The sequence below is a fragment of the Panthera tigris genome, chromosome B1, assembly GCF_018350195.1.
Source record: "Panthera tigris isolate Pti1 chromosome B1, P.tigris_Pti1_mat1.1, whole genome shotgun sequence".
NCBI classification, from domain to species: domain Eukaryota; kingdom Metazoa; phylum Chordata; class Mammalia; order Carnivora; family Felidae; genus Panthera; species Panthera tigris.
Genome location: NC_056663.1, coordinates 43,942,484 through 43,968,525, shown reverse-complemented (window position 1 = coordinate 43,968,525; position 26,042 = coordinate 43,942,484). Strand labels below are relative to the sequence as shown.

Genomic DNA, 26,042 nt, shown 5'->3' with positions numbered 1-26,042 from the left:
GCAGTCCAGTGTTACCTGACAGATGAAGAGCCGGGAACACAAAACACCTCTTAGAAGTCAGTCGCATCTAACCTGGAGATGAATAAGATGTTGGAATTTCGAAGGCAAGGATGTGTAAGTGTTTTGTAGTTTTAAAAGACTTTATCGCCATCTTCCATGAAGCAAAGAAAATTAAGGAAAAATGCTTGTTTTCAGTGAATCAAAATCTCAGGAGATAAATGGAAAGTTTCAGCAGAGAAATTGAAGCAATAAAAAAGAACCAAATGGAAATCCCTTTTTATGTGTTGCTCTCTTTCTGCTTTCGAGGTTTATAACATTTTGACCAGGATGTGATTAGAGTAGACTTTTATGTTACTTTTACCTTATGTTTATTTTACTTGGTGTTTTTCCAGCATCTTGTGTCTGCAAATTTCTGACTTTTATTACCGTTGGGAGGAGTTTGGTGATCATTTCTTCAAATATTTCCTCCACTGCATTCTCTTCTCTCCTTCTGGGAATCCATGTATGTTTACTGTTTATATCATCTAACAAGTCCCTAAGATTTTATTCATTTTATTTTTGGTCTTTGCCTGTTACTCATCTTGAGTAATTTTGGTTGGTCCATCTTAAAGTTTACTTATTCTTTCATTTAATGTATCTATTTGGATGTTGAATCCATCTGCTCAATTTTTTTTTTCAGAAATTGCACTTTTCATCTCTAGAATGTATATGAAGAAGTAACTGTTAACTTTATTTTTTAAAGAGTTTTTAAATAAGTTTATTTATTTATTTTTGAGAGAGGGAGAGAGACAGAGACAGAGGGCAAGTGGGGAGGTGGGGGGGGGGTGCAGGCAGAGAGAGAGGAAGACACAAAATCCAAAGCAGGCTCCAGGCTCCAGGCTCTAAGCTGTCAGCACAGAACCCAACGAGGAGCTCAAACCCATGAACTGTGAGATCATGACCTGAGCTGAAGTCAGATGCTTAACCGACTGAGCCACCCAGGTGTCCCAGTACATTGTTAATTTTAAATGGGCTATGAAAAGTTAAGGATGGATTTTGTAATTTATAGGTCAGCCACTAAAATAAGAATGCGAACACTAGCTAAAAAGCCATCAATAAAACTAAAATGGAATAATTTATAAAATATTAAAGAAATAAAAAAAGGCAGGAAATGGGAAATGGATAAGCAAATGTCAAAAGAGAAAAATAGAAAGCAAAAATATAAAATGATAGGCCTCACCCAATCATATCCATAATTACATTAAATGTTGATAACCTAAACACTCCACTCAGAAAATTAAAATTGACGATTGTTTTTCAATGAATTAAAAAGCCAAATGCAGCATCTCACTGAAAAGGTTGTATCGATGGCGAATACACATATGAAAGATATGCTACATCGTATGTCATTAGGAGACTACAAATTAAAACAAGGAGGTACCATTGATTTCACACCTGTTAGAATGGCAAAAATTCCCACCACTCGTGACACCAGATGCTGGTGAGGATGTGGAGCCACAGGAACTCTCACTCATCGCTGGTGGGAGGGCAAAGTAGTACAGCCACTTTGGAAGATACCTTGGTGGGTTCTTACAAAACTAAACATACTCTCACCATATAAAGCCAGTGATTACATTCCTTGACATTTACCCAAATCAGCTGAAAACTTTCGTACAAAAATCTTCACATGATGTTGATAGCAGCTTTATTCTTAATTGCCAAAAATTCCCAAAGTAACCAAAATGTCCTTTAATAGGTGAATGGAGATGTCCAGAGAAGGAATATTATTCAGGGCTGAAAGGAAATGAGTTATCAAGCCACAAAAAGACACACAGAAAGCTTAAATGCATTTTACTAAGTGATACAAGCCAGGCTGAAAAGGCTACATACAGTATGACTCCATTATGACGTTCTGGAAAAGGCAAAACTATAAAAACAGTAAAAAGATCTAGTGGCCAGGGAATGGGGTGGGGGGAAGGATGAATACGCAGAGCACAGCAGGTTTTTAGAGGAGTGAGGCTATTCTGTATGATACTAGAATAGTGGATTTTTGTTATTATATGTTTGTTAAAACTCATAGAATGTACCATACCAAGTGTGAATCCCAATATAAACTGTGGACTTTGGGGGATAATGATGTCAGTGTTGGTTGTAATATGTGTACCACTCTGGTATGGGATGTTGGTATTGGGGAGAGGGTGTGTGTCTGGAGGCAGGAGGTACATGGGAACTCTCTATACTTTCTGCTCAATTTAACTGTGGACCTAAAACTGCTCTTAAAAATAAAGTCTATTAAAAAGAACAAATAGACATACTTTAAATACAAAGACAGAGATAGATCAAAAATGGATAGAAGATGATATGTCATGTAAACAGTAAGCAGGAGAAGGCTGGAGTGGCTATATTAGTATCAAACAAAATAGATTTCTAAACAAAATGTATGGCCAGAGATAAAGAGCTCTTCAGAGCAATAAAAGTTTTAGTCAAGGTGGCATAAAAATCACTCGGGTGCCTGGGTGACTCAATCGGTTAAGTGTCTGACTCTTAATTTTGGCTCAGGTCATGGTCTCGAGATTCGTGAGATGGAGCCCATGTCGCGCTCTGCACTTCGGATGGATCTTGCTTAAGATTCTCTCTCTCCCTCTCTCTCTGTCTCTCCCCAGTGTGTGTGCACTCGGCTCTCTCCCTCTCTCTCAAAAAAAAAAAAAAAAAAGAAAAGAAAAATTGCAAATTTGCCTGTGTTCAATAACAGCTTCAAAATATATGAAGCAAAAGTTGACAGAATTAAAAGAAGAAATATGTAATCATAACTGGAGATTATATTGTTTCTCAGAAATTGATAAACAAAGAAAAATCATCAAAGAAGAAACTGTTAACAACACTATCAACCACCTTGACCTAATTGATATTTAGAGAACACTTCACCCAACAACAGCAAAATGCACATTCTTTTCAAGTACATGTGATATGTTTACCAGGATAGATCATATTCTGGACCATAAACAAGTTTCAGTAAATTTTAAAAGTTTGTTCTCTGACAATAATTAAATTAAATTAGAAACTAAGATAACTAGGAAAATAATAAATATTTGGAAGCTAAACGATACTATAAATACTATATACTATAAATATTAATACTATATTATATACTATAATACTATATTATATACTATATTAATACTATGTTAATATTAATACTATAAATACTCATACTGTAAATATTCAATGGGTTGAAGAAGAAATTACAAGAGGTTAGAAAATATTTGGTACTGAATGATAATGAAAATACAACATATCAAACTTTGTGGGATGTGCTAAGTAGCACCTAGAGGGAAATAAATTATAGCTTTGAATGCCTCTAAGATAAAAGAAGAAAGCTCTTAAATCAATTTCCCACCTTTCCGTCTATGTTTCCACCTTTCTCCAACTAGAAAAAGAAGGGGTGCCTGGGTGGCTCAGTCAGTTAAGCATCTGACTTTGGCTCAGGACATGATATTGCAGTTCATGAGTTGGAGCCTTGCATTGGGCTCTGTGCTGACAGCTCAGAGCCTGGAGCCTGCTTCAGATTCTGTGTCTCCCTCTCTCTGCCTCTCCCCCTCTCACACTCTGTCTCTCTCTCTCCCTTTAAATAAAGAAACATTAAAAAATTTTTTTTAATTAAAAATACTAGAAAAAGAAGCAAATTAAACCCAAAGCAATCAGAAGGAAGGAAATAATAACGATAAAACAAAAATAAATGAAATAGAGAACAGGAAAAAAAGGGAAAATTAATGAAACCAAAAGCTAGTCACTGGAAAAATTGATAAAATTGATAAATCTCAATCCTGACTGACCAAGAAAAAAAAAAAAAAAGAAATTGCCATATCAGTAATGAAAGAGAGGACTCCATTACAGATCCTTCAGACATTAAAAGAAGAACACTCCATTATTATTAGTATGAGTATCTTTAAGCCATTAAATGTGACCATTTAGGTGAGATGGACACATTCTGGGAAAGACATAAATTACAAAGCTGAGCCAAGAAGAAACAGAATATTTGAAGAGCCCTATGACCATTAAAGAAAGGAAATTTGGAATTTAAAAACATTCTGACAAACCTTCTGCCTCAGATGGCTCCCCACTGGTGAATTCTATCAAACATTTAAAGAAGAGGGGCACCTGCGTGACTCAGTCGGTTAAGTGTCCAACTTCAGCTCAGGTCATGATTTCGTGGTTCATGAGTTCAATCCCCACATCAGGCTCTGTGCTGACAGCTTAGAGCCTGGAGCCTGCTTCAGATTCTGTATCTCCCTCTCTCTCTTCCCCTTCCCCACTCATGCTCTGTCTCTGTCTCTGTCTCTGTCTCTCTCTCAAAAATAAATAAACATTAAAAAAAATTTTTTTTAATCTTAAAAAAAGTAGTAATAATGAATTTAGCTAGATAGCAGGATACAATATACAATAATCAGTTTTATTTCTCCATCTAAAATAGCATAAAACATTTCGGAATAAATTTAGCAAAAGATGTGCAGGACCTAAAGACTGAAAACTACAAAACATTCTGGGAAATTCAAGAAAGGCTACATAAATAGAGCTACACCATGTTCATAGATTAGAAGTCTCAATGTTGTTAAACTACCGATCTTCCTTAAATTAGTCAATAGATTCAGTGTAATCCTTGTGGAAATCCAGACAAGGTTGTTTAAAAAGTTTACAAGTTTATTTTAAATTTTATATGGGAAGGGGAGCCTGGGTGGCTCAGTTAGTTGAGAGTCTGATTCTTGATTATGGCTCAGGTCATGATCCCAGGGTCAGCACATTCCATGCTGAGTATGGAGTCTGCTTGGGATTCTCTCTCTCTCCATCTCTTTCTCAGCCCCACCCCCTCAAATAAAAAAAAAAAAAAAAGAAGAGAAAAAGAAAAAGAAAAAGAAAAAAATTTTTATATGGAAAACAAAGAACTTAGAATAGCTAAAACTATTTTGATAAAGGAGAACAGTGATGGAGCACTTACACTACCTGATTTCAAGAACAATATGTGGCTCTTACTAACAAACAATATGTAGTAAACCTAACTTTATCCTTTGGCTTATAAATTAACATTTCAATAACTTCCAAAAATGGAAAGGTAGGGCAGCTCTGAGATAAGCATGTAACTTCCGAAGAGGGCTACTGTGAAGGGTATTACTCATTTGGCAGGATTGCTGGGGAGACAAATCCATGTTGAACATAAGCTTTGTGATCAAGACAGAACTGGGTTTAAATACTGGTTATGGTACTTACTTCTCAAAGCCTCAGTTTCTTCATCTTAAAATGGGGTACACAGGGGCACCTGGGTAGCTCAATCCATTGAGTGTCTGACTCTTGATTTTGGCTCAGGTCATGAACTCACTGTTCAGGAGATCAAGACCCGCATCAGGCTCTGTGATGACAGTGCGGATGGAGCCTGCTTGGGATTCTTTCTCTCTCCCTCTCCCCCTCCGCTGCTCTCATGCTCTGTTTCTCTCTCTCAAAATAAATAAATAAACCTTAAAAAATAAAATAAAATAAAATAAAATGGGGTGCACAGCATAAAAATTAAGGAAATACAGCATAGAGGCTAAGCTCTATGTTATAACTCTGGAGTTAACCTACCTGGGTTCTAGTCCTAGCTCTGCCATTTTGTAGCTGTGTTGCATGTTAAAGTGTCCATGCATCACTTTACTCATTTGTAAATTGAGGATACTAAAAGTGCCTATAAACGTTGTAATGTAATGAACATTAAATGAATTAGTAAACCTAAAGCACTTAGAACAGTCTAGTACATAAAAAGTACTTAAAAAACTATTACCTACTATTGTTATCATTTCTCTGTGTTACGAGGACTAAATGTGCTTACTTTCATCAACCACCAAGCAACGTCCTAGGTATCCAATAAATGTTAGCTCGCATCCTTCTACTGAGCACAAGTAGCATTCTGGCGGTAGGGTTTGACACTGAAGAGTGTATTTTGCAATCTAGGTGACAATCATAAATTTCAGTTTCTTAAATTTTCTTTCTTGTTTTCCAATGTTTAAAAAATGCCTACTGACAGAATTATAATGCAAAATGGAAACTATAACACTGGATATCAAATATTACCCCTCCAAGACTCCATCACAGGCTGCATATCTCCTTTGATCCCAGCTGGCCATCATGTTCAGCAGTCTGAACTGCTGAACCCAGGGACTACAAAATGCAGGCTGCCTCCCTCCTCTCCTCATCCCTTTCTTCTTCTTTGGTCACTTTAGGCAGAAACTACAGACACCATAAAACAGTCAGAAGGTTCTATTCTTCCTTTATTCCCTATCAAATGCAACAGCAAGTGGTGTCCAGCTGTTATCTTCCTGCCCTCCTCTTGAAGAACAACTCCTCAGCTGTATGAATAGTTGGGAGCCCCAGAACTGGCATTACTTGCTCAGTCAATAGGTCAGATGACAGCAAGGTTGTCCACCACTTATGAGTGGCCTTTGAGCTCACAACTTCAGAACCACACTGAGGGAGAGGAGGTGGTTGCATTTCTTCACTAATTTTCCTCGGAGAAGAACTCTTGATTGCATGGTAACAATTCTATGTCTTCATTAGGGATGCTGAGCTTTTGATGTTTATTTATATTTGAGAGAGAGAGGGAGGCACAGAATCTGAAGCACCCTCCAGGCTCTGAGCTGTCAGCACAGAGCCCCACGCGGGGCTGGAACCCACGGACTGTGAGATTGTGCCCTGAGCAGAAGTCAGACGCTTAACTGACTGAGCCACCCAGGCGCTCAGGGATGCTGAGCTTTTAAATTTTGTGTTCTAATTGAAAGATAAAAAGCAAGAAGGATTTTAAACAAAGAGACATGAAGCAGAGGATCTTTACATATCCCATAGCCTATTCCTTTGTTGGAGATCTGCAGCCAGTCTCTGAGATGAGGAAATAGACCCTGGCTTTGCTTCTGTGAGAAGAGCCAATCATTAAATGTTGCGGGGAAGAGGAATGTTTGGATCTCTCCGGTCTATCCTGGGCATTTTCCCTGAAAAGCCTTCATAAGTTTATTTTCCAAAGATAAGACTTCGCCTTCACTGTCTTCACTCCCCTGGGTCTAGAGCCCCAGCTGCCCATGTCTCTGTATTGGCCATGTCTCTGGGCCCCGCTGGTAGACACAAACTTTCACATTATTTTGCAGACACTGTTTCTCCTCATTGTCTCGGTTTCTCTGCATCACAATAGGGTGTGGACGTCACATATTTCCTTTTCTTTTAAACCATTTTAGTGATGCTACCCTGTGCCTTTCTCCACTGATAATAATAAAACTTTTCCCAACAGCCCATCTTGTCTACCCAGTAGAAAGAAAGCTTTCCCCTCCTTCCCTGCCCCGCCTGTTGCGTGTCCCCCCCCCCCCCGCCTCCCATTTTTCCCTTAGAATGATCCACTGGGAATAAAGACCTTTCTTACCAGGAGAGGCTGAGTGTTCCTCTGAAAAGGGACCACAGCTCTGACAGGGTTATGTTTGTGTTATCAGTGGCACTTCAATCTCAGTGCCAAGGTATTACAGACAGGATGTGTGAAGAATGTGAGCTTTTTTTTTTTAATCATCTGCCAAAAGTCAACTTTTCTACAGCTATTTGAAATCCTCCTCCCCTCCCCCTGTCTCAGTTCCTAGTCTCACTACACTTTTACTAATTAATGTTTATTTTCCCACCCCCAAAGACTCTGTTTGTATATGCCTACAGTGTGGCAGCATCCTGAACTCTAGGAACTCTCCGGCTATAGTAGAGTGTAGATAATGTATAAACAGGAAATAAAAATTAGACATAAAAAGAGAGAGAGAGATCTATTGTAAATATTAAGTCTCTAGTATGAGTTTTCTAACCCTTTCTGGAAACATTAAAATGTAGGCACATACATCTTCATTGCCTAAAGCTTCGAGTCAAGAATTAAGTTGATATTGAACACCATTCTGTGTGCGTTGCCACTGGCTCGCTCACTCACTCATTCATTCATTCAGCAAATACTTATCGTATATATGCCAGGACAGAGGCACTGTGCCAGGCACTAAGCTTGCATACAGAGATAAGAAAGGGTTCTTGTCATTACAGAACTCATATTCTAGTGGAAAGACAAATAATTATAAAATAAGATTGGTAAGTGCTATGTTAGAGGAATTAACACATGGTGTAGGAACACTGGGGAGGAAAACGATCAAATGAGTGTAGGATGAATGCATTTATCGACAATTATTAATGTCTACTATGCACCAGGCAGTGATGGGGCAACAGTGAAAAACCAAATTCTCTGTCTTCACAGAGTTTACATTCTAGTGAAAGAGACCGGCAATAACAAAAACCAAAAAACAAAACAACAAAAAAAGATGTACTATCGGGATGCAGCATAGAGTTATAGAAGGAAGGTATGAGTTGGTCTGGCAGGATAAATAGGTGTTAGCACAAAAGGGCATTCCAATCTTTGTTTTAAAACAAAACAAAACTCTGGGATGGAGGAGAGATGGCTGGAGAGGAGGGATGTAGGAGGTGGGAATGGATGAGAAAGGGCATGAAATATTATGCAAAGGGAGTTACTAGGTGTGTCATTAGGTGGGTCACAGGCGCAGTGGGAGGGATAGGGTGCATTTTTCCCTAAGCCAGCATTAGGAAGAGAATTCATTCTAAACTGAATGTCAGAACCAGAAGGGTCATTAGAGGTAAAAATGAACATACAACCTCATTTTACAGATGACTCGCATAGGGTGCAGTTATGTGTCCCAGCTAGACGGAGGCACAACCAGGATGAACCCGTTTTTCTGCACAGCTCAGCCCCCGTCTCAGTCTCCGAAGAAGTTGCTGCGGGGGAGCGGTGCCGTGCGGAAAGGCAGCCTCGGTCTCGGGATCCCGACACACACCGCCCCCTATCGGTGCTTCCCCGCAGAGCCTCTTCCCTGTTAGCCTCGAGCAGGGGCTAGCCAGGCGCCGCCGAGCGCCCCGGGCCGGAAAGGCAGAAACAGCGACGTCTCCCCGTCCGTGGGGACCCGGGGGCGCGCCCAGGCCCCCACCCACTCCACCTGTTTTCCTCTGCCGCCAAGCGGCTCCCGGGCTGGGAGTGCGGAGCCCGCGACCCGAGCCCCTCCGGCAGCTCAGCATCTCCCCGCGGCGTCGCGGGGCGTGCGTCCCGAGCCGCGGCGCAGGCCGAGCCCTGCAATTGGCGGCGAAGTTGGCGGCGTCTCGAGCAACGCCCTTTAGCCGGCTTTCCCGGCGGCCGGGACCCTGAGGCAGGGCTCCACACCACCCGCCCGCCCCTCCGCCCCACCCTTCCTCCCCCGCCCCGCCGCCTCCTCCCCGCCCAGGGTCCGGGTCGAGCCGGCGCGCCGCGGAGCTCGGGCCGGCGCAGCCAGGGCGCAGAGCTCCGAGCCATGGGAGCCTCGCACTCTCAGAGCCCGCGGGGCCGGGAGCCGGCCGGGGAGAGGCCCCCGACAGCCCGAGAGAGCGCGTGAGTCCCTGATCCCTCCGCGGGGCCGCCGTTCGGGGGTTTACGTGCCAGCCCGGGATGCGAGCGCACGGCGCCGGTCCCTCAGGGGCCGGGAAGGTGGGGCTCCCGCCCGCGCCCGGGGGCTCCGGGTTGGGCCTGGTGGGACGTTCCGTCCCGAGCCTCGCCCTGCGGGGCCCGGGGGCGCCCGGCCACGACCCCACCGCGACAAAATCGCGCCCAGGCGGGGCTGCTGCCCGGCGCTTGTTCACGCTGCGCGGGTGGGAGAAAGGGGCTGCGAGTTTTTCGGAACTCGTCCGGGCAGGAAAACACATGTGTCCTAAAGGGCTCTGAAGTATTCGCGAGACAGCTATTTGCAGGGAAGTGTAGATATAAGCAAGGGGCTCGAGTCTCCGATAATTTGGCTCGTGTTGGCCTTTGGAGTGCAGGAATTTGGATGCAGTGCTTGCTGCTCATGAGAACTCCCTCTCTTGTTTGCTCCGAGGGCTTCATGATGATCTCAGAAAAAGGGCTGTATTGTAGCAGCAGCAATTAGGCTTTTGTTCTGGGACAACAACAATTGGGGACACCAAGTAACTGAAATGCAAGCTGCGAAGAAACACTTTTAGAGAACGTGATTTAGAGCAAATTAGTTGCACGGTTTGCAAGGTGGCCATGCTTCTCGCCAGAGAGGATGCGTTGCTAACTACTTGAGAACCCAAACAATAGTTAACCTTTTCATTTAAAATTAATTTTGGAGCGTGTGTGTAACTTGGAGGTGAGGTAATGTAGAGGAACTCATACTGTATTTTCAGTCAGCCAGTGACAAAGCTATTTCGTTTGAGAAGGATACCCTGGGCCTTGACATACAGCAGTCTGTGCCATGGGAGGGCTTTTGATCATCTTTTTTTTTCTTTCTTTTTAATGTTTATTTATTTTTGAGAGAGAGAGAGTGCGAGCAGGGGAGGGGCAGAGAGAGGGAGACAGAATCCAAGTAGGCTCCAGGCTCGGTGCTGTCAGCACAGAGCCTGAAGCCAGGCTCAAGCCCACAAGCAGTGAGATCATGACCTGAGCAAAGTCAGGCTTAACCGACTGAGCCCCCCGGGCGCCCCTTGATCATCTTTTCAAGGCAAAGTAGCTTTCTGAATATCTAAATAATAGGCATGTTAGTTGTGCCTCCTGATGTTTATGTATGAACACTAAACTTAGTTCAGGCAGCTTATTAATCGTATGAGGAGCTGAGAATTATCCAGCGTGTAAAATGTGCAAAAACCCTCTAAATACAAGCATGTACAATGCGCAAAAACATTCTTTTAAGTTATTTAACCCCCAAGAACATTGAGTTCATTTCTATTACTGCCCTTGTTTTACTGATGAGAAAACTGAAGGACAGAGAGATTAAGTGACTTGTTCAAGGTCACACAGCTAGAAAGTGGTGGACTCCCATTGTCTGACTCCAGAGCTCTTGCTGCAGCTGCCTCCCACAGGAGAGTTAGGGCTGTCTTAGGAAGCAGACTTTTGTCTCAGCTGGCAGACTGCATCCCACTTTTTTTTCCTTTAATTCTTCCTGCATAAGGCAGAAATCTGAATTAGCAATGCTTAGTACCTACTAAAAGGAAATTGCCAAAGTTGATTTAACCTTTTTCAAAAACAAACATGAGACGCAGTGTAACATTGAGATGAAGTTAAGAGTTTTGGAAGCACATAATCCTGGGTTTAATTCTAGGCTCTGCTCCTTAACAGCTGGAGATCTTTTATCTGTTCCTTAACCTCTCTGTGTTTGTTTCCTTATTTGTAAAATGGGAATGAAAACCATGTCCACTTGATAGGCTGTTCTGAAGGTGCTATAAAATCATGTATGTACAAAAAACAAGTTATAGTTTTATCTCTGAACAATATATTGTTTTACCTAAGGATAAAAATTGACTAATCTTTGTGAACAAGTGGCAGGGTTTACTGTGTAATTTGAAAGTAAATATTGGGATCATTCACTGGTAGCATGCCGAACTCAGTACTTTCTGTGTAAGGTTCAGTTGTTAGGGTGAGGAATTTGATTCTCAGTTGTTAGATTATCCAGTGGCTTGGCGATAGAGGATCTTTCTCTTCAATGAAGTTCTTACGTGTACCTTAGATATTTAGCAAAGCTTGCCTAAATATGATCAACATAGAAGCCCATCTTTGATCTTCACCTGGGAATTTAGCCCAATTTAATACATCAAGAAGCACACAGGGACACCTGGGTGGCTCAGTCAGTTAAGCGTCTGACTTTGGCTCAGGTCATGATCTCTTGGTTCATGGTTTGGAGCCCTGCGTTGGGCTCTGTGCTGACAGCTTGGAGCCTAGAGCCTGCTTCGGATTCTGTGTCTCCCTCTCTCTCTGCCCCTTTCCTGCTCCTGGTCTGTCTGTCTGTCTGTCTGTCTCTCTCTCTCAAAAATAAATAAAAACTTTTTAAAAATTAAAAAAAAAAGAAGCACAGAAACTCATGTAGCTGGTGATAGGATTATTTGGTCTCATCAGAGTGTGCAGATTCTGTTTAAAAAGTCAGCCCTACAAACGACTTTGCATGCACCAGGTCAAAGATTAGAAATATGAGATTCCGTGCCTGTAATATGAAAAGCTAAAAGTATGCTTTGTCCAAGCCCTGCCTTATTTAGATGTACAAGCCACAAGTGTCTCCAGGGTCTGAGAAAATGGGGATTCATTGTTAATGTCACTCGGCTGCAGATTTCCTGCCGGACATATGGCTGTCGTGGATAACACTGACCTCAAGGAAGTTCTCCTACTCAAGCCTTTTCAGTTGCATTTTCAAAATCTATTGTTCCTTTTTTAAATAAGTAAATAAATACTTGAAAATCTCACAAGGAAAGCATTACTGCTGGCATCTGTCTTTTGAGGAAGAAATTATGTTTCAGGATGTTCACAATTTATATTTTGGAATAATTTAACCTAGTGCTAAAATTAGCCAGATAAATCTTTCGTGACAGAGCTGTATTGTGAAATATAAGGAAGTATGGATGTACATGAAAAGAAATGTCTGATTTTAAGATAATAGTCATTATTTTTAATGTTTATTTATTTTGAGAGAGAGAGTGTGTGAGTGGGGGAGGAGCAGAGAGAGAGAGGGGGAGAGAGAGAATCCCAACCAGGCTCAATCCTCAGTGTGCAGCCCCACTCAGGGCTTGATCCCACAACTGTGAAATCATGATGTGAGCTGAAATTAAGAATCGGACGCTTAACTGAGCCATGCAGGAGCCCCAAGATAATACTCATTATTATTTTTAATGATTAAGAACATTTGGGGGGGGCACTTGGGTGGCTCAGTCAGTTGAGTGTCTGACTTTGGCTCGGGTCATGATCTCCTGGTTCGGGAGTTCAAGCCCCACATCAGGCTTGCTGCTATCAGCACAGAGCCTGCTTCAGATCCTCTGTCTGTCTGTCTCTCTCTGCCCCTCTCCTGCTTGCACTCTCTCAAAAATAAATAAAACATTAAAGAACATTTTGTTTAAAGCTTATTTATTTTGAAAGAGACACACAGTGTGAGTGGGGGAGAAGCAGACTGGGGGAGAGAGAGAATCTCAAGCCTCAACCCACGAAGCCAAGAGATCATGACCTAAGTGGAAACCAAGAGTCAGACGCTAAACTGACTGAGCCACCTAGCCTCCCCAATACTGATTATTATTGAAAATTGTAGCTGTTTCCCTTTCCCAGACCCAAAGAAAGAAAATTGCTGCTTTGGTAAATGGTAGGGAAAATGTCACTTCATTTATTCAGGGAGGCTGCGCGTTACGGTGATTAGGAACAGAAGCTGTGGACTGAGGCAGACTCAGGTTAGAATTCCAGCTAGATCGCTTACTTAGTTCAGGAAGCTTTGGAAAACAGTTAATTTCTTCAGTTGAGTAAAATTTTTACATCTTTAAAATGGCATTAATCATAACTACCTTTTTTTTGAGAGAGAGAGCAAGCGCGGGGGAGGGGCAGAGAGAGAGAGAGGTAAAGAGAATATCAAGAAGGCTGGACACCCAGTGTGGAACCCAGTGCCAGGCTTCGTCCTGCGACGTTGAGATCATGACCTGACCTGAAATCAAGAGTCAGACGCTTACCTGATGGAGCCACCGAGGCGCCCCTCATAACTACTTTTTGAAGTGGTGTCTGTTATTAGTGCAGGGCCTGGTACTTACTGAAGACTCAATACCTAAGTTATTATGAGTACATTTACATATAGCTATAAACCAGATGCTATGCTAGGTTCTTTGGGATGTATATTTTTGAAAAAAGCAGCATCTTTTCTGAAGGGAAGATTGACTTGTGTCCTAATTCAACAAGGCAATAACTTTTTCAAGTTAATTTTTTCCTCAGTTAATTTCCATTTTCCAGAAAGATGCACTATCAAGAGGATGGACGTGTGTTTGGGAATATGGTACTTTGGAGAAGTATTTGAAATCAGTGATTCCTTAGGTGATTTTTTTTTTTTTTTTGAAATGTGGCTAGGGTGGGTTTTCTAAGAACAAGTAATTTGTGGAGAGATTTGAACAATGACATAAACAAAGCCTCTTATTCATTAGGGAATATGGTGTGTAACTAATTCATTTACTGCTCGTTGAGCTTGTCTGCCTGGAATGCAAGATATGAACCTGCTGTCAATTTTTATTAAATTTCTAGACCAGTCTTTGTTTGCATTTGGAATATATCGTAATGGAATAGGACATTGGCAAAGTCAGGACGAGTTTGAGGTTTTGAGTGTTTTTCCCATGCACCTTTCTGATCATGTGAATCAGATGCGGTTTCTACAAGGTTCTGGTGACCTGCGAAATCAGCAACAACTAAACTGAAGTGCCCCTTGACGGGCAAGTCACTGTGGGACAGATGCCCCTGACATGAAAAGGGAAGCACTGACTTTGAAGTTTTAGACACAGGAAAATATAACTCAAAATAAGTGAACTTTGAGAATTATGTTTCTGAAACCCAGTGCGATTTATATTGTCCTTAAAAACACTTAGGTTCCCGATTGCTATAGAAAATTTTTAAATGCCCATGTTTGAATGGCTCCATCTCCAGTGCAGCCAGCACAAAAGGAAATGGTTTGAATTGCATGACAAGGGGATTATTTGTATGTGTGTGTTGAGCTTAGCTATCACAACTTCTAGACCATGGGGGCAGTTCAAATAGTAAACAGTTAATAAGGGAAGAAAAATCTCTCTCTGAAAGTCATTAAAAGGTAAGATAGTTGGTCTGTTAAGGACTGAAACTCCGAGGGGGTTCGGGTGTAGTTTTGTTCCACAGTTTCTTCCCTCTTTTCCATTCAGTGTGGCTTCTCCAAGCTAGTACGTGTTTCAGTGTTAAAAATAAGACGAGGGGCACCTGGGTGGCTCAGTCAGCTGAGCAGCTGACTCGATTTCAGCTCAGGTCTTGATCTCACCGTCATAAGATTGAGCACTGCGTTGGGCTCACACTGAACATGGAGCCTGCTTGGGATTCTCTCTCTCCCTCTCCCCTGCTTGGTGCATGCTCTCTCTCGCTCTCTAAAAAAATAAAAAATAATAAAAAATAAATTAAAAAAATTAAAAATCAAGAAGAGAAAAGGAAAACAGGGAAGGCTCAGTTGCTGGTGTCCTGAGCTTGCAACAGATTTTCTAAGGTCTGAGTTGGCTCCTAGGCAGAGTGGGCCACAGGGTGCGTGAATTTGTTAACCCAAGGTCAAGGAAATGAACTGGTTGCATCCCATATGGCCATGGAACATGGAGACCCATCTTCTGAGAAAGTTCACTCTGGCTATTGTGGGCTGTGTTTTTTGTTTTTTGGTGGTTTGTTGTTGTTTTGTTTTGTTTGCATTTTTTAAATTGTGGTAAAATACACATAACATAAAATTCGCCATTTGAATCATTTATAAGCATACAACTCAGTGGCATTAAGTACTTTCCCAATGTTGTATAACCACCACAACTATCCACTTCCAGGACTTTTTCATCATCCCAGACAGAAACTCTGCACCCATTAAACAGTAACTCCTCAACCTCCCCTCCCCTGCCCCTGGTAACCTTTATTCTGTGTTCTGTCTCTGTCTGCCTATTCTAGGTCCCTTCTGTAACTGGCAATGTACAATATTTGTCCTTTGTCCTTTGGTGTCTAGCTTACTTAACTTAGCATAATGCCCTCAAGGTTCATCCCTGTTGTATCGCGGGCAGAATTTCATTCCTTTTTATGGCTGAATAATATTCCGTGATATGTATACTCCACATACTATTTATGCACTTGTCTGTTGATGGGCCCTTGGGTCACTTCCACCTTTTGACCGTTGTGAATAATTCTGCTCTGCAGGTTAGTGTGCAGGTACCTGTTTGAGTCTCTCCTTTCATTTCTCTTGGGTATATGCCAGGAACAGAATTGATCAGCCCCATGGTACCTCTATGTTTAACTTTTTGAGGAACCATCAAATGGTTTTCCCCAGTATGTCACCATTTACATTCCCACCAGCAATGCATGAGGGTTCCAGTTTCTCCATATCCGCCCAACACTTTCTTTTTGCTTCTTTTTTTTAAAATTCATATCTGGCCTAATGAGTGTAAAGTGGCATCTCATTTTGTTTTGCTGTGCATTTCCCTAGTGATTAGTGATATTGATCATCTTTTCATGTGCTTATGGACCACTTGTATCTCTTCTTTGGAGAAATGTCTATTTAAGTCCTTTGTCCAGTTTTGGATTAGGTTTGTTTTCCTTTTTTTTTTTTTTTTTAATGTTTTATTTTTATTTTTGAGAGACAGAGAGACAGAGAGACAGAGCATGAGCTGGGGAGGGCCAGAGAAAGAGTGAGACACAGAATCTGAAGCAGGGTCCAGGCTCTGAGCTATCAGCACAGAGCCAGAAGTGGGGCTCGAACTCGTGAACTGTGAGATCATGACCTGAGCCAAAGTCAGACGCTTAACTGACTGAGCCACCCAACTGCCCCAGTTGTTTGTTTTCTTGTTCTTGAGTTACAGGCGTTCTTTGGATATATGTCATTTCAAACATTTTCTCCTATTATGTGGGTTGCCTTTTTACTGTGTTGATAGTATCCTTTGATGCACAAAAGTTCTTAATTTTAATGAAGTCCAACTTAACTACTCTTTCTTGTATTGCGTGTGCTTTTGGTGTTGCATCCAAGAAATCATTACCAAATCCAGCATCATGAGGATTTTGTTCTATGTCTTATTCTAAGAGTTTTATAGGTTAGCTCTTAAGTTTAGGTCTTGTATCCATTTTGAGAGTAAGTTTTACATCTAGTGTAAGGTAAGGACTCCTTCATTCTTTTGGGTGAATGTGGGTCCAGTTTTTCTGGCACCATTTGTTGAAAAGAGTATCCTTTCCTGGTTGAATGGTTTTGGTACCCTTGTTGAAAATCAGTTGACCATGTATGTGAGGTTTTATTTCTGGGCTTTCATATGGCTATTCTTACTCTGGTGACACACCGTTTAGATGATTGTAACTTTGTAGTAAGTTTGAAACAGGAAGTATGGTCCTTCAACTTTTTTTCCTTTTCAAGATGGTCTTAGCTGCTTGGGGTTTCTTGAGGTAGTGTGCGTGTGTGTACATGTGTGTGTGTACATGTGTGTACATGTGTGTATGTTTTACTATCTCTCTCTCTCTTTCTCCGTGGCTTTTTCTTCTTGGCTTGTGGCAGCCAGCCTTGCCTGAGAGAATGCTAGACTGCCTTCCAGTGGCAGTATGCTGTCCCAGAAATTCTCCTTACCTGCCTTCCCCATCTCCAGCCAGACTTTTCACCCCATGATGTCTGCTGAGAACCTGCTCCGAGCCAGACACTCAGGCACTGTGTAGCCAAAGAGGACCTAGATGTGGACAGGAGCCCCTGAGAGGCAGGCAGGAAAGTGGAATCACTGTGAGGGTCAGACGTCCTGAGAGATGAGCATCAGGGAACCCACCTGTTTGCAGAGAAGAAACTGACCCTGGAAGGAGTCTTGAAGGATGAATGAGTTGCTAGGTGAGGGGGTCAGGGAAGGGCAGTCCAGGTGCAAGGAAAGCCTGTGTGCAGCATGGCCTGGTGGTGTGGGGAGCTTGCCGTGTCTGGGGAGTGGTGAGGATTTGGGGGTAAGGTGTATGTGGAATGGACTGGTGGCGTCGGGAAATGGTGAATCTGGAGAAGTGGATAAAGTCTGGGTGTGGGGTCTTTGTGGCTTATGTGGGAGTTTGGACTTAATTTCAGGAGCCATAGATGGAAGTTTTCAGCTGAGGGGTTGGCCAAACCACCATGGCAGCCCTGGATGAGACTGGGGAGAAGGATTCTTGCAGAGGGGCTCAACCAAATGGTGGGGGGTTCCAGGAAACCACAACTTCCTATGATCCTCCCCAGCACCTCACCGCCCACCCCATCAGCACATCCAGGGGACTAGAGTTTCCTTTTTCAACCCCTTACCCTGTCTTCATTTTTGTTTATTAGCTATTCAGTAGCATATATAAATGTTTCCTTTTTCCTGATTTTCTATTAGAAGCATATATTCTTTTATAATCATAAAGTATATTTTTAAAAATCTGAAAATTTGTAAAACACAGAAAACTATAAAGAAAATAAATCACTCATAATCTCATTACCCAGAGATGACTGTTAATATCTTGGTATATTTTATTACTGTCTCTTTTTCTCCAGTAAATATATTTTTCAAAAGTGGGGTTATACTGTGTTTTACATTCTGATTTTTTTGACTTAATGTTATTAACATTTCTCTGTCATTATACTGACATGGTATAGTATCTACATGTATCATAGTTTATTCAATTCTTTCCTAAATGGTTAACATTTAGGTTGGTAACTGTTCTTGCTCGTGTAAATAACACAGTTAATAAATATCCTTATAATTCTTTGTACATCTCTGGTTAATAACTTAGGATACATTCCTAGAAGTTTAATCACAGGATCAAAGAATGTGAACATTCTAAATGTTTTGTTATATATTACCACATATTGTCAAATTATTCCCCCAAAAATAGTACCAATTAGGGGCACCTGGGCGGCTCAGTTGGTTAAGCGTCAGACTATTGATTTCAGCTCAAGTCATGATTTCACAGTTTGTGGGATCAAGCCTTGTGCCAGGTTCTGTGCTGACAGCACAGAGCCTGCTTGGGATTCTGTCTGTCTGTCTCTCTCCATCCCTCCCCTGTTCGTGCCCCCCTCCCTCAAAAATAAAGAAATAAACAAACAAAAAAAACCTAGTACTGACTGCACTCCCCCCAGCAGTACAGTGTCCTTTCTAGATGCTTATAGCATCCTTTCCAGTTCTGGGCACTGTCAGTTTGAATCTTTGCCAGTTTGGTAAGAAAAAATATATAATTTTGATTTATTTATTTCTTTTGTCCTTATCAATGAGAGTGAACTTTTCCCTTATATGTTACTAACCAGCTGTAATTTTTTAATTTATTTCTATTTGTCAATTTTGTAATGAGATATTAATTTTTCATATTTATTTGTGAGGATTCTTTATATGATGAGGCCAGCTAACATCTATTGAGTGCTTGCTATGTGCTAGGAAAATGTTAATGTCTTACATGCGTTTATTTAAATGATTCTCAAAATAACCCTATTAGGCAGGTATAATTTTCAATTCCTGTTTTATACATGAGGAAATGGGTACAGAGAGATTAAACAACATGCCCAAGGTCTCACAGCTAATGAGTAACAAAATTGTGTCACACAAATCTAGCAACCCTTTTCCACCATTTTTGTTTTGTTTTGTTTTGTTGGAGAGGTATTTTTTAAATTAACTTTTTATTTTAGAACAGTTTTAGGCTTACAGAAAAATTCAGCTGACTTACTGAGAATTCCTGTAGATGCCACACACAATCTCCTCTATCACCATCTCATATTTGTATGGTACATTTGTTATAGTTAATGAAACTGTTGCTGATATATTAACTAAAGTCCATACTTTATTCAGATTTCCTTAGCTTTTATCTGCTATCCTTTTTCTGTTACAGAATTCCATCCAGAATACCACATTACATTTAGTAATCTTTCTTCTTTCCTTCCTTCCTTCCTTCCTTCCTTCCTTCCTTCCTTCCTTCCTTCTTTAAGTAGCTCCATAGTGCAGAGCCCAGTGTGGGGCTTGAACTCATGACCCTGAGGTCAAGACCTGAGCTGAGATCAAGAGTTGGACACTTAACCAGTTGAGCCATTTGAGACATTCAATGCTTTATTATAAAATGGGCTTTGTGTTAGAGGATTTTGCCCAACTGTAGGCTAGTGTAAGTGTTCTTTGCACGTTTGAGGTAGACTAGGTTAAGCTATGGTGTTTGGTATGTCAGACATATAAAATGAATTTTCTTCATTTTTTTAATGTTTATTTTGAGAGAGAGAGAGAGAGCAGGAGGGGCAGAGATAGAGGGATAGAGAGAATCCCAAGCAGGTTCTGCGCTTGACTTGGGCTTGATCCTACGAACTGTGAGACCATGACTTAAGCTGAAATCAGGAGTCAGATACTTAACCAACTGAGCCACCCAGGTGCCCCTAAATGCATTTTCAACTTATGATATTTTCAATTTATAATGGCTTTATCAAGATATAACTGCATTGTAAATTGAGGAAGACCTGCATTAATCCTTTCTTTTCCTGCAGATTGTAATAGCATTTTAAAAATTGAGTATTAGGGGTGTCTACGTGGCTGAGGCAGTTAGGTACTGACTCTTGACTTCAGCTCATGTGTTGATCTCAGGGTTGTGAGTTCAAGCCCCGCATTGGGCTCCACACTAGCCAAATAAATAAATAAAATATTGAGTATTAGAGTATAACCTCTCTTTCCTTCTATTTAACACTTGATGCTTTTTCTCTTTTCATTTTTTTAATAGATGTTTATTTAAAAATCTGATCTGCCAACTTTGCGTTTTCCACCAACTAAAGGTGCAGAAAGCTTCATGGGTTTCACAGTCTTTTTTACTGAGGTGCTGCCTTCGTGGGAGGCTTATCAGCAGCCATTGCTGCCTTTTTATGTGCTTGATTAGCCTTTTTTGCTTCCTTGGCAGCCCCTATTAGGCCTTTTGATTAGCCTTTTGCTTCCTTGGCAGCCCCTATTAGGCCTTTTGATTAGCCTTTTGCTTCCTTGGCAGCCCCTATTAGGCCTTCCTAATTACAGGTTTCTGATCCTCCTGACCATTATATCAGCAAGAGATGCACCAGTGATGGCCTTCTGAAATTTGACTGAGCTGTGAGTTCTTTTCTTTTGAGTGTCTTCCAGGTGTTCCTTTTTGTGCTTGTAGAGGAGAGTCCAGTTTATCTGCTGTGGAAAGGAGTGCCGACTCACATTTTGCATGAACAAATTGGAAAACCTTCCCCTCAGTCTTGCCGTGGTGCCTCCCGTGTCTGGGGTACATCTTGCTCCCACTGAAACCCCACAGCTTGATGTTCATGGCTGCAGCAGCTGGGAAGAAGGAAAGATGGTGAAAAGGTCTTTCCATTCTTATTTTAAATGTTTAAAATCTGAGTATTCGAGGGCAGGACATTTGCTGAAGAGTCAAACAGGTGGAGATGATTTCGGGAATGGAGGGGAATGTGTGGAGCTTGGGGAAAAAAAGAACATCCAGGGGCGCCTGGGTGGCTCAGTCGGTTGGGTGTCCGACTTCGGCTCAAGGCATGATCTCGCGGTCCGTGAGTTCGAGCCCCGCGTCGGGCTCTGTGATGACAGCTCAGAGCCTGGAGCCTGTTTCAGATTCTGTGTCTCCCTGTCTCTCTGACCCTCTCCTGTTCATGCTCTGTCTCTCTCTGTCTCAAAAATAAATAAATGTTAAAAGAAAAAGAACATCCATACCAGAGCTTTTCTCACAGATTTTACACTGACATAGGTCAATCTAGGGTCCACTTGAAGGTTTCATTTTAAACAGTTTAGCTTCCTGTATGGAAACAGTGGTGCCTTCAGATACTCTCAGGTCATCTGCATGTTTTGTAACACATACACTTTCTGTGGACCATCTAGACTTTCCTTTTCATGGTGATATGATATAAAGCCCTTGTAGATTTCTATAAGGAATTGCAAATGATTAACCACTATTCTCTACTTGTCCTTTATCCGCCTGCTCTTCTACCTGTAGAGACTTGGTAACTTTGGAAAGTAAGAGAATTCCTCACGTCGACACTTCTTCATTTTCATGTTATCACTGTTAAGGATACTGTGGATATAAATTTTTTTTTTTGCCTGTACATAGTACAGTTTTGGCTTGACCAATCTTATGGTATGTCTCCTACAAATGCTATTAATAACAGTTGTAGGCAAAAGAAATTATATTTGGCTTGTTTAAATTTAGGAGTATTACATAGAAACTTTAGAGTCCTAGCTATTTTCTGAAAGCAGGCCAGTTCTGTTTCTAATATAACCCATACACTTGTCTCATACTGCATGTCCCCACAGAAGCCTGACAGCATGATATGTCACTGATAAGGACAGGAGCCCCAGGAATCTTATAAAGATGCTCTGCTTGAGAATAAAGAGCTCTTAAAACTCCTTTGGATCACAGATCCCTTGATTATATGATCAAATGTTTGTAGGCTTTTTCCAAATGAAAATACACATATATACAATACATTAAAGTTAGAAGGATCAGAGATCCTGAAGCCACTGAAAATTATCTCATTTAATCCTTTCCTAAACCCCATGAGGTATATTATTATCTGAATTTTACAGATAAATAAACTGAGGCCTGGGAAAAGTTAAGAAACTAAGGCCACAGAGCTAGTAGTAAACGGTAGCACTGGGATTCAAGCCTAATGAACCTGGCTGAAGCAGAAGAAACAAAATTACCAGTCATTTCCAGAGTGGGTCTGCCATGTAGGCAACTCATTAACTAGCAGCGGCTTCTGTTATCTGCTGGAAAATAAGTTTTATGGCTTTTTCCCTAGTGATAACATGGTTTCAGGAAAGTAAATGTTTGAGAAACATTGTCCAGCCCATTCTATAGATAAATACGCATATACTGTATTACATTTACACAGAGCAGATAGAATGCCTCTCCTGGGTTTCTTTGCTGAATTATTTTTGTCTGTGAGTCTTGCTTTCCTAACAACTGCAAAATGTTATGTTTCTATGGCTACATCCAAATTGTTCTTAAATAGGGGTTTGAGAAAACAAAACTAGGAAGGCTTGGGCATGAAATAATGGTGGGAAGATGAATGACATTTTACCTGCCAGACATCACCTTTTAAGCATTTCTTTGAGAACAGTCCCGTCCCCCATTGCTTCCTTTGCCTTGGCGAACCTGTGCCTCCACTGGGTCCCCATGTGTGAAGCCATGGTTCCTAGTATGAGTCCTAGTAATGACATTTGGGAACACAAGTCAAATTCTGAAGAATATGGGCCACCTTAACAGTTGATACCTGAAGTGCTTGTTGGAAGGTTCCCTTGAGGATAAGATTAGAACTAAGAGATGTGCCCAGATTTCAAAAGTAGCTGACAATAGTGGGGAGGAAAGAGATAGCGGTAGGATGGTGTGGAGTGGGGCCTCTTTTACCTGCTTCTTGCCAGGTAGGAGGCGCTGTTCTCCAGTCCTCCCACCAGGGGGCGCCAGCCACCATCTCCTTAGTTCTTGACCAAGGTTGGTCTGAGATGAGACAGTGTCTTCTGTGGACTCCTTTGTTGGGTGGGATAAAAGAGTCATCAGATACTCAGTACATGTAGGAAAAATGAAAATAGGGAACAACGGGGAATGAAATTGAATTTTTGGATATTTCTGTCTCCCGCTGGCTAGGAAGGAGCTTTTCATGGGTGTGTTGTTTCTCTTCACTTCAAATCACATGATTCAGAGCATACTTTTTGTGGCTTCTGAGAAGTTGGAAGACTTCTCCCTCCTTCGTGTGTTGTTTATTGGTGTGCAAAGGTTGAGTTCCAGAATAAACACCTGCGTTGGATGCAGAAGGGGCTCGTGGTAACTTTTTGTATTTATAGAAACACGAATCTTGAAGAAATTCTCTTTAAAAAATATTTGTTGATTGAATGTGTGACAGAACTTTCTGGTGCCCTCTGGTGGCTGCTGTAGCACATGGCTGGCAAATCTGTACAGTAGGTTTAAAATTTTTTTTTTTAACGTTTATTTATTTTTGAGACAGAGAGAGACACAGCATGAACGGGGGAGGATCAGAGAGAGAGGGAGACACAGAATCTGAAACAGGCTCCAGGCTCTGAGCCATCAGCACAGAGCCTGACGCAGGGCTTGAACTCACCAACCGCGAGATCATGACCTGAGCCGAAATCAGACGCTTAACCGACTAAGCCACCCAGGCGCCCCACAGTAGGTTTTATTCACACAGAGAAAGGGGGACACCGGTGTTTCCCCAACCCAACAGGATGCCAGTTCTTCCTTAATGAGAGTGGGTTAGCCCAGTTTTTGAGGAATGTTCTTCAGAGACCAAAACTCTAACTTGACTGGTTCTTCCAACGTTTCTTTTTCTCAGTCTTTGTTTCCCTAGGCTTACCCGTTTTAATTTCTCCTTGTGTTTCTCATTTGGCAGACCTTTCCCAGTTTTATGGTCTTTTTCTTTTAAGTAGAAGTTGTTTTTATACCCCTGATAATTGTCTGTCTTGTTTGATCGATTCCATACTGCTGTACGAACGGTCAGTGGGGCTGGGGCTTGTGTTGGGACTGGTGTTTGAGGGGTGTGTATGGCTGTGTGTGTGTGTGTGTGTGTGTCTGTGTAGGGCTATGTGTATGTGTGTGACTCATGTAGCGCACGCATGTGTGTGAGGTGTGTGTGATTCTGTTGTATAAGTGTGTATGGTGTGCATGTGACTGTGTAGAGGTGGGGGGGGTGTATGTGGGTCTCTGTGACTGTGTGTGCTGTGCACGCCTGTGTGTGAGCTGTGTGTATGGGGGGGGGTGTGTACGTGTATGAACATGCACTGTGTTGCCAGCCCTGATTTTCCCACACATCCTTTCTCACAGAGCTGTGATAGTTGCATACATAGAGATGTCAGATGACTGTGGTTTCCCCTGCTGAGCCGAAGAGCTGTATTCAGAGCTGTCTGTCTTGAATAGAGTATGAATACTCTAGCTGACAGTATCAAATCCTAGATTTCTCATGTTCTTTACAAAGCAGAGAGATTTTTTTGATGCTATATTATTTATCAGCATGAAAATAGCTCTCCAGGAGGAGAATAATCTTGAGAGGAGCATGCTCACTTTTCTCTTTTGCAGTCGATAACGTCACCGCTCTTGGGTTTCCCTCCCTCCCTCCCTCTTTTCTTCCTCTCCCCCATACTTTTTCCCTTCACGCATTTGAAAACCCTCTATGGAAGCTGAATCATTTTGTTTCCTTTTTTGGTCATACTTGAGCTTTCCTCCACTTTCATCAGGCAGAGGCTGGGGATGTGTGAAACAAATCAGTTCCTTGCATTATGCTGTCTGTAATGTGCCTGTTTTGTGTGTTGATTTCAGAGAGGCCAAGTTCCCTTGGCCTGCCTTGCGGGTACTGAGAGCCACTCAATAGAAGTTTTTGAATGAGTGAATTTAATTGAAGTGTAGGTGCTGGAGATAAAACAATTCTGCATATCTTATTTGAGGGGGAAAAAATAAAAAACCAAAGGGAGAAAAGAAAGACTCTAGCACAAGGACACTTCAATAAGTATCTAAGAATTAGGGAATTTCTTTAAATTTGGCCGTTGGTGGTATTGGCGAGGGAGAGTGAATTCTGGGAACATCTGAGGCCCCTTTTTACCAAACAGATGTATCAGGAGCCCTGGAATGAGACTGAAGAATGTTACCACACAAACTCCACAGATCCATTCCTGGCACCCACCAGCCTGGGAAATGTGTCTACCAGCTGTCATTACTTGAGGCTTACAGAGCTTCTTAAATAAAGGGATTATTGAACCAAGAGGCCAGTGACTAATGAAAATGCCCATCATGTTGGCTAATCCCAGTGTGGAGTCACATTTGTGCATATACTGTCTGCTGATACCAGCCTGTGCCCTGGGATGCCTGCTGAACACACTGTAGTTACCATGGTAGAGGCTGTTTCTCCCACAGGTGGCTCCTGTGGGCAGCTTTTAGCATGTCTCCCTCCGTTAGGATGCTGGATTTTCTTTGGAATCCTATCAGAGGGCACAGGTTTGATACAGGAAATAGGAGAGGTAGTGGTGACAGGGTTTGGAGAGGTTGTCAGGAGACAAGGTGGTTGTGCTTGGGTCATGTGCCCTTTGCAGAACCAGGTGTGGGGGTGGTGGTGTGGGGGGCTGGTTGTGGAATGTGGTATTTAGTCAGGCCTGACTCACTCTCCCACTCCTACATCTGGAGCCAGATACCCAAACCACAGGCCCTGAGGGTGGGAGGGGATGGCTTCTCAAAGAAAATGTGGAGTTTTGCTCAGAGAAGGGGTAGTGATGCCAGGCAGACAAGAATAGGAAATACTTCTTACAGCTGTCTTGGGCCATTGTGAGTTAGGTGCTGGTGATACAATGGACTCATGAGTCTTGTTGAGGTAATTAAGAATATTTCGAATATGAGAAAATAGTAAATGAAATTCAGTCCACAAATGCCATTTTGAGGAGGAAATATTGAACTTGTTTTTGATCAAAAAGCTTTATGTCTCGGGATGCCTGGGTGGCTCAGCCAGTTAAGCTTAAGCATCTGATTCGGCTCATGTCATAATCTCATGGTTGGTGAGTTT

At 41.9% G+C, this 26,042-nt stretch overlaps 1 protein-coding gene across 6 annotated transcripts in view; it reads left to right on the top strand.

Annotated features, from left to right (window-relative positions):
- The window catches only part of TACC1 (transforming acidic coiled-coil containing protein 1), a 120,313-nt gene that overhangs the window by 21,091 nt on the left and 73,180 nt on the right, over positions 1-26,042 (top strand). For 5 of the 6 annotated variants that reach the window (XM_042983431.1, XM_042983425.1, XM_042983424.1 and 2 more), the window contains exon 1: positions 9,304-9,439. The exons of the other annotated variant lie outside the window; for it this stretch is intronic. In XM_042983431.1, the coding sequence (XP_042839365.1) occupies positions 9,363-9,439 (77 nt within the window). In that variant the 5' untranslated portion in view covers positions 9,304-9,362. Of the gene's footprint in view, positions 1-9,303; positions 9,440-26,042 lie in introns of those variants that run through there. 6 annotated transcript variants of the gene reach the window in all.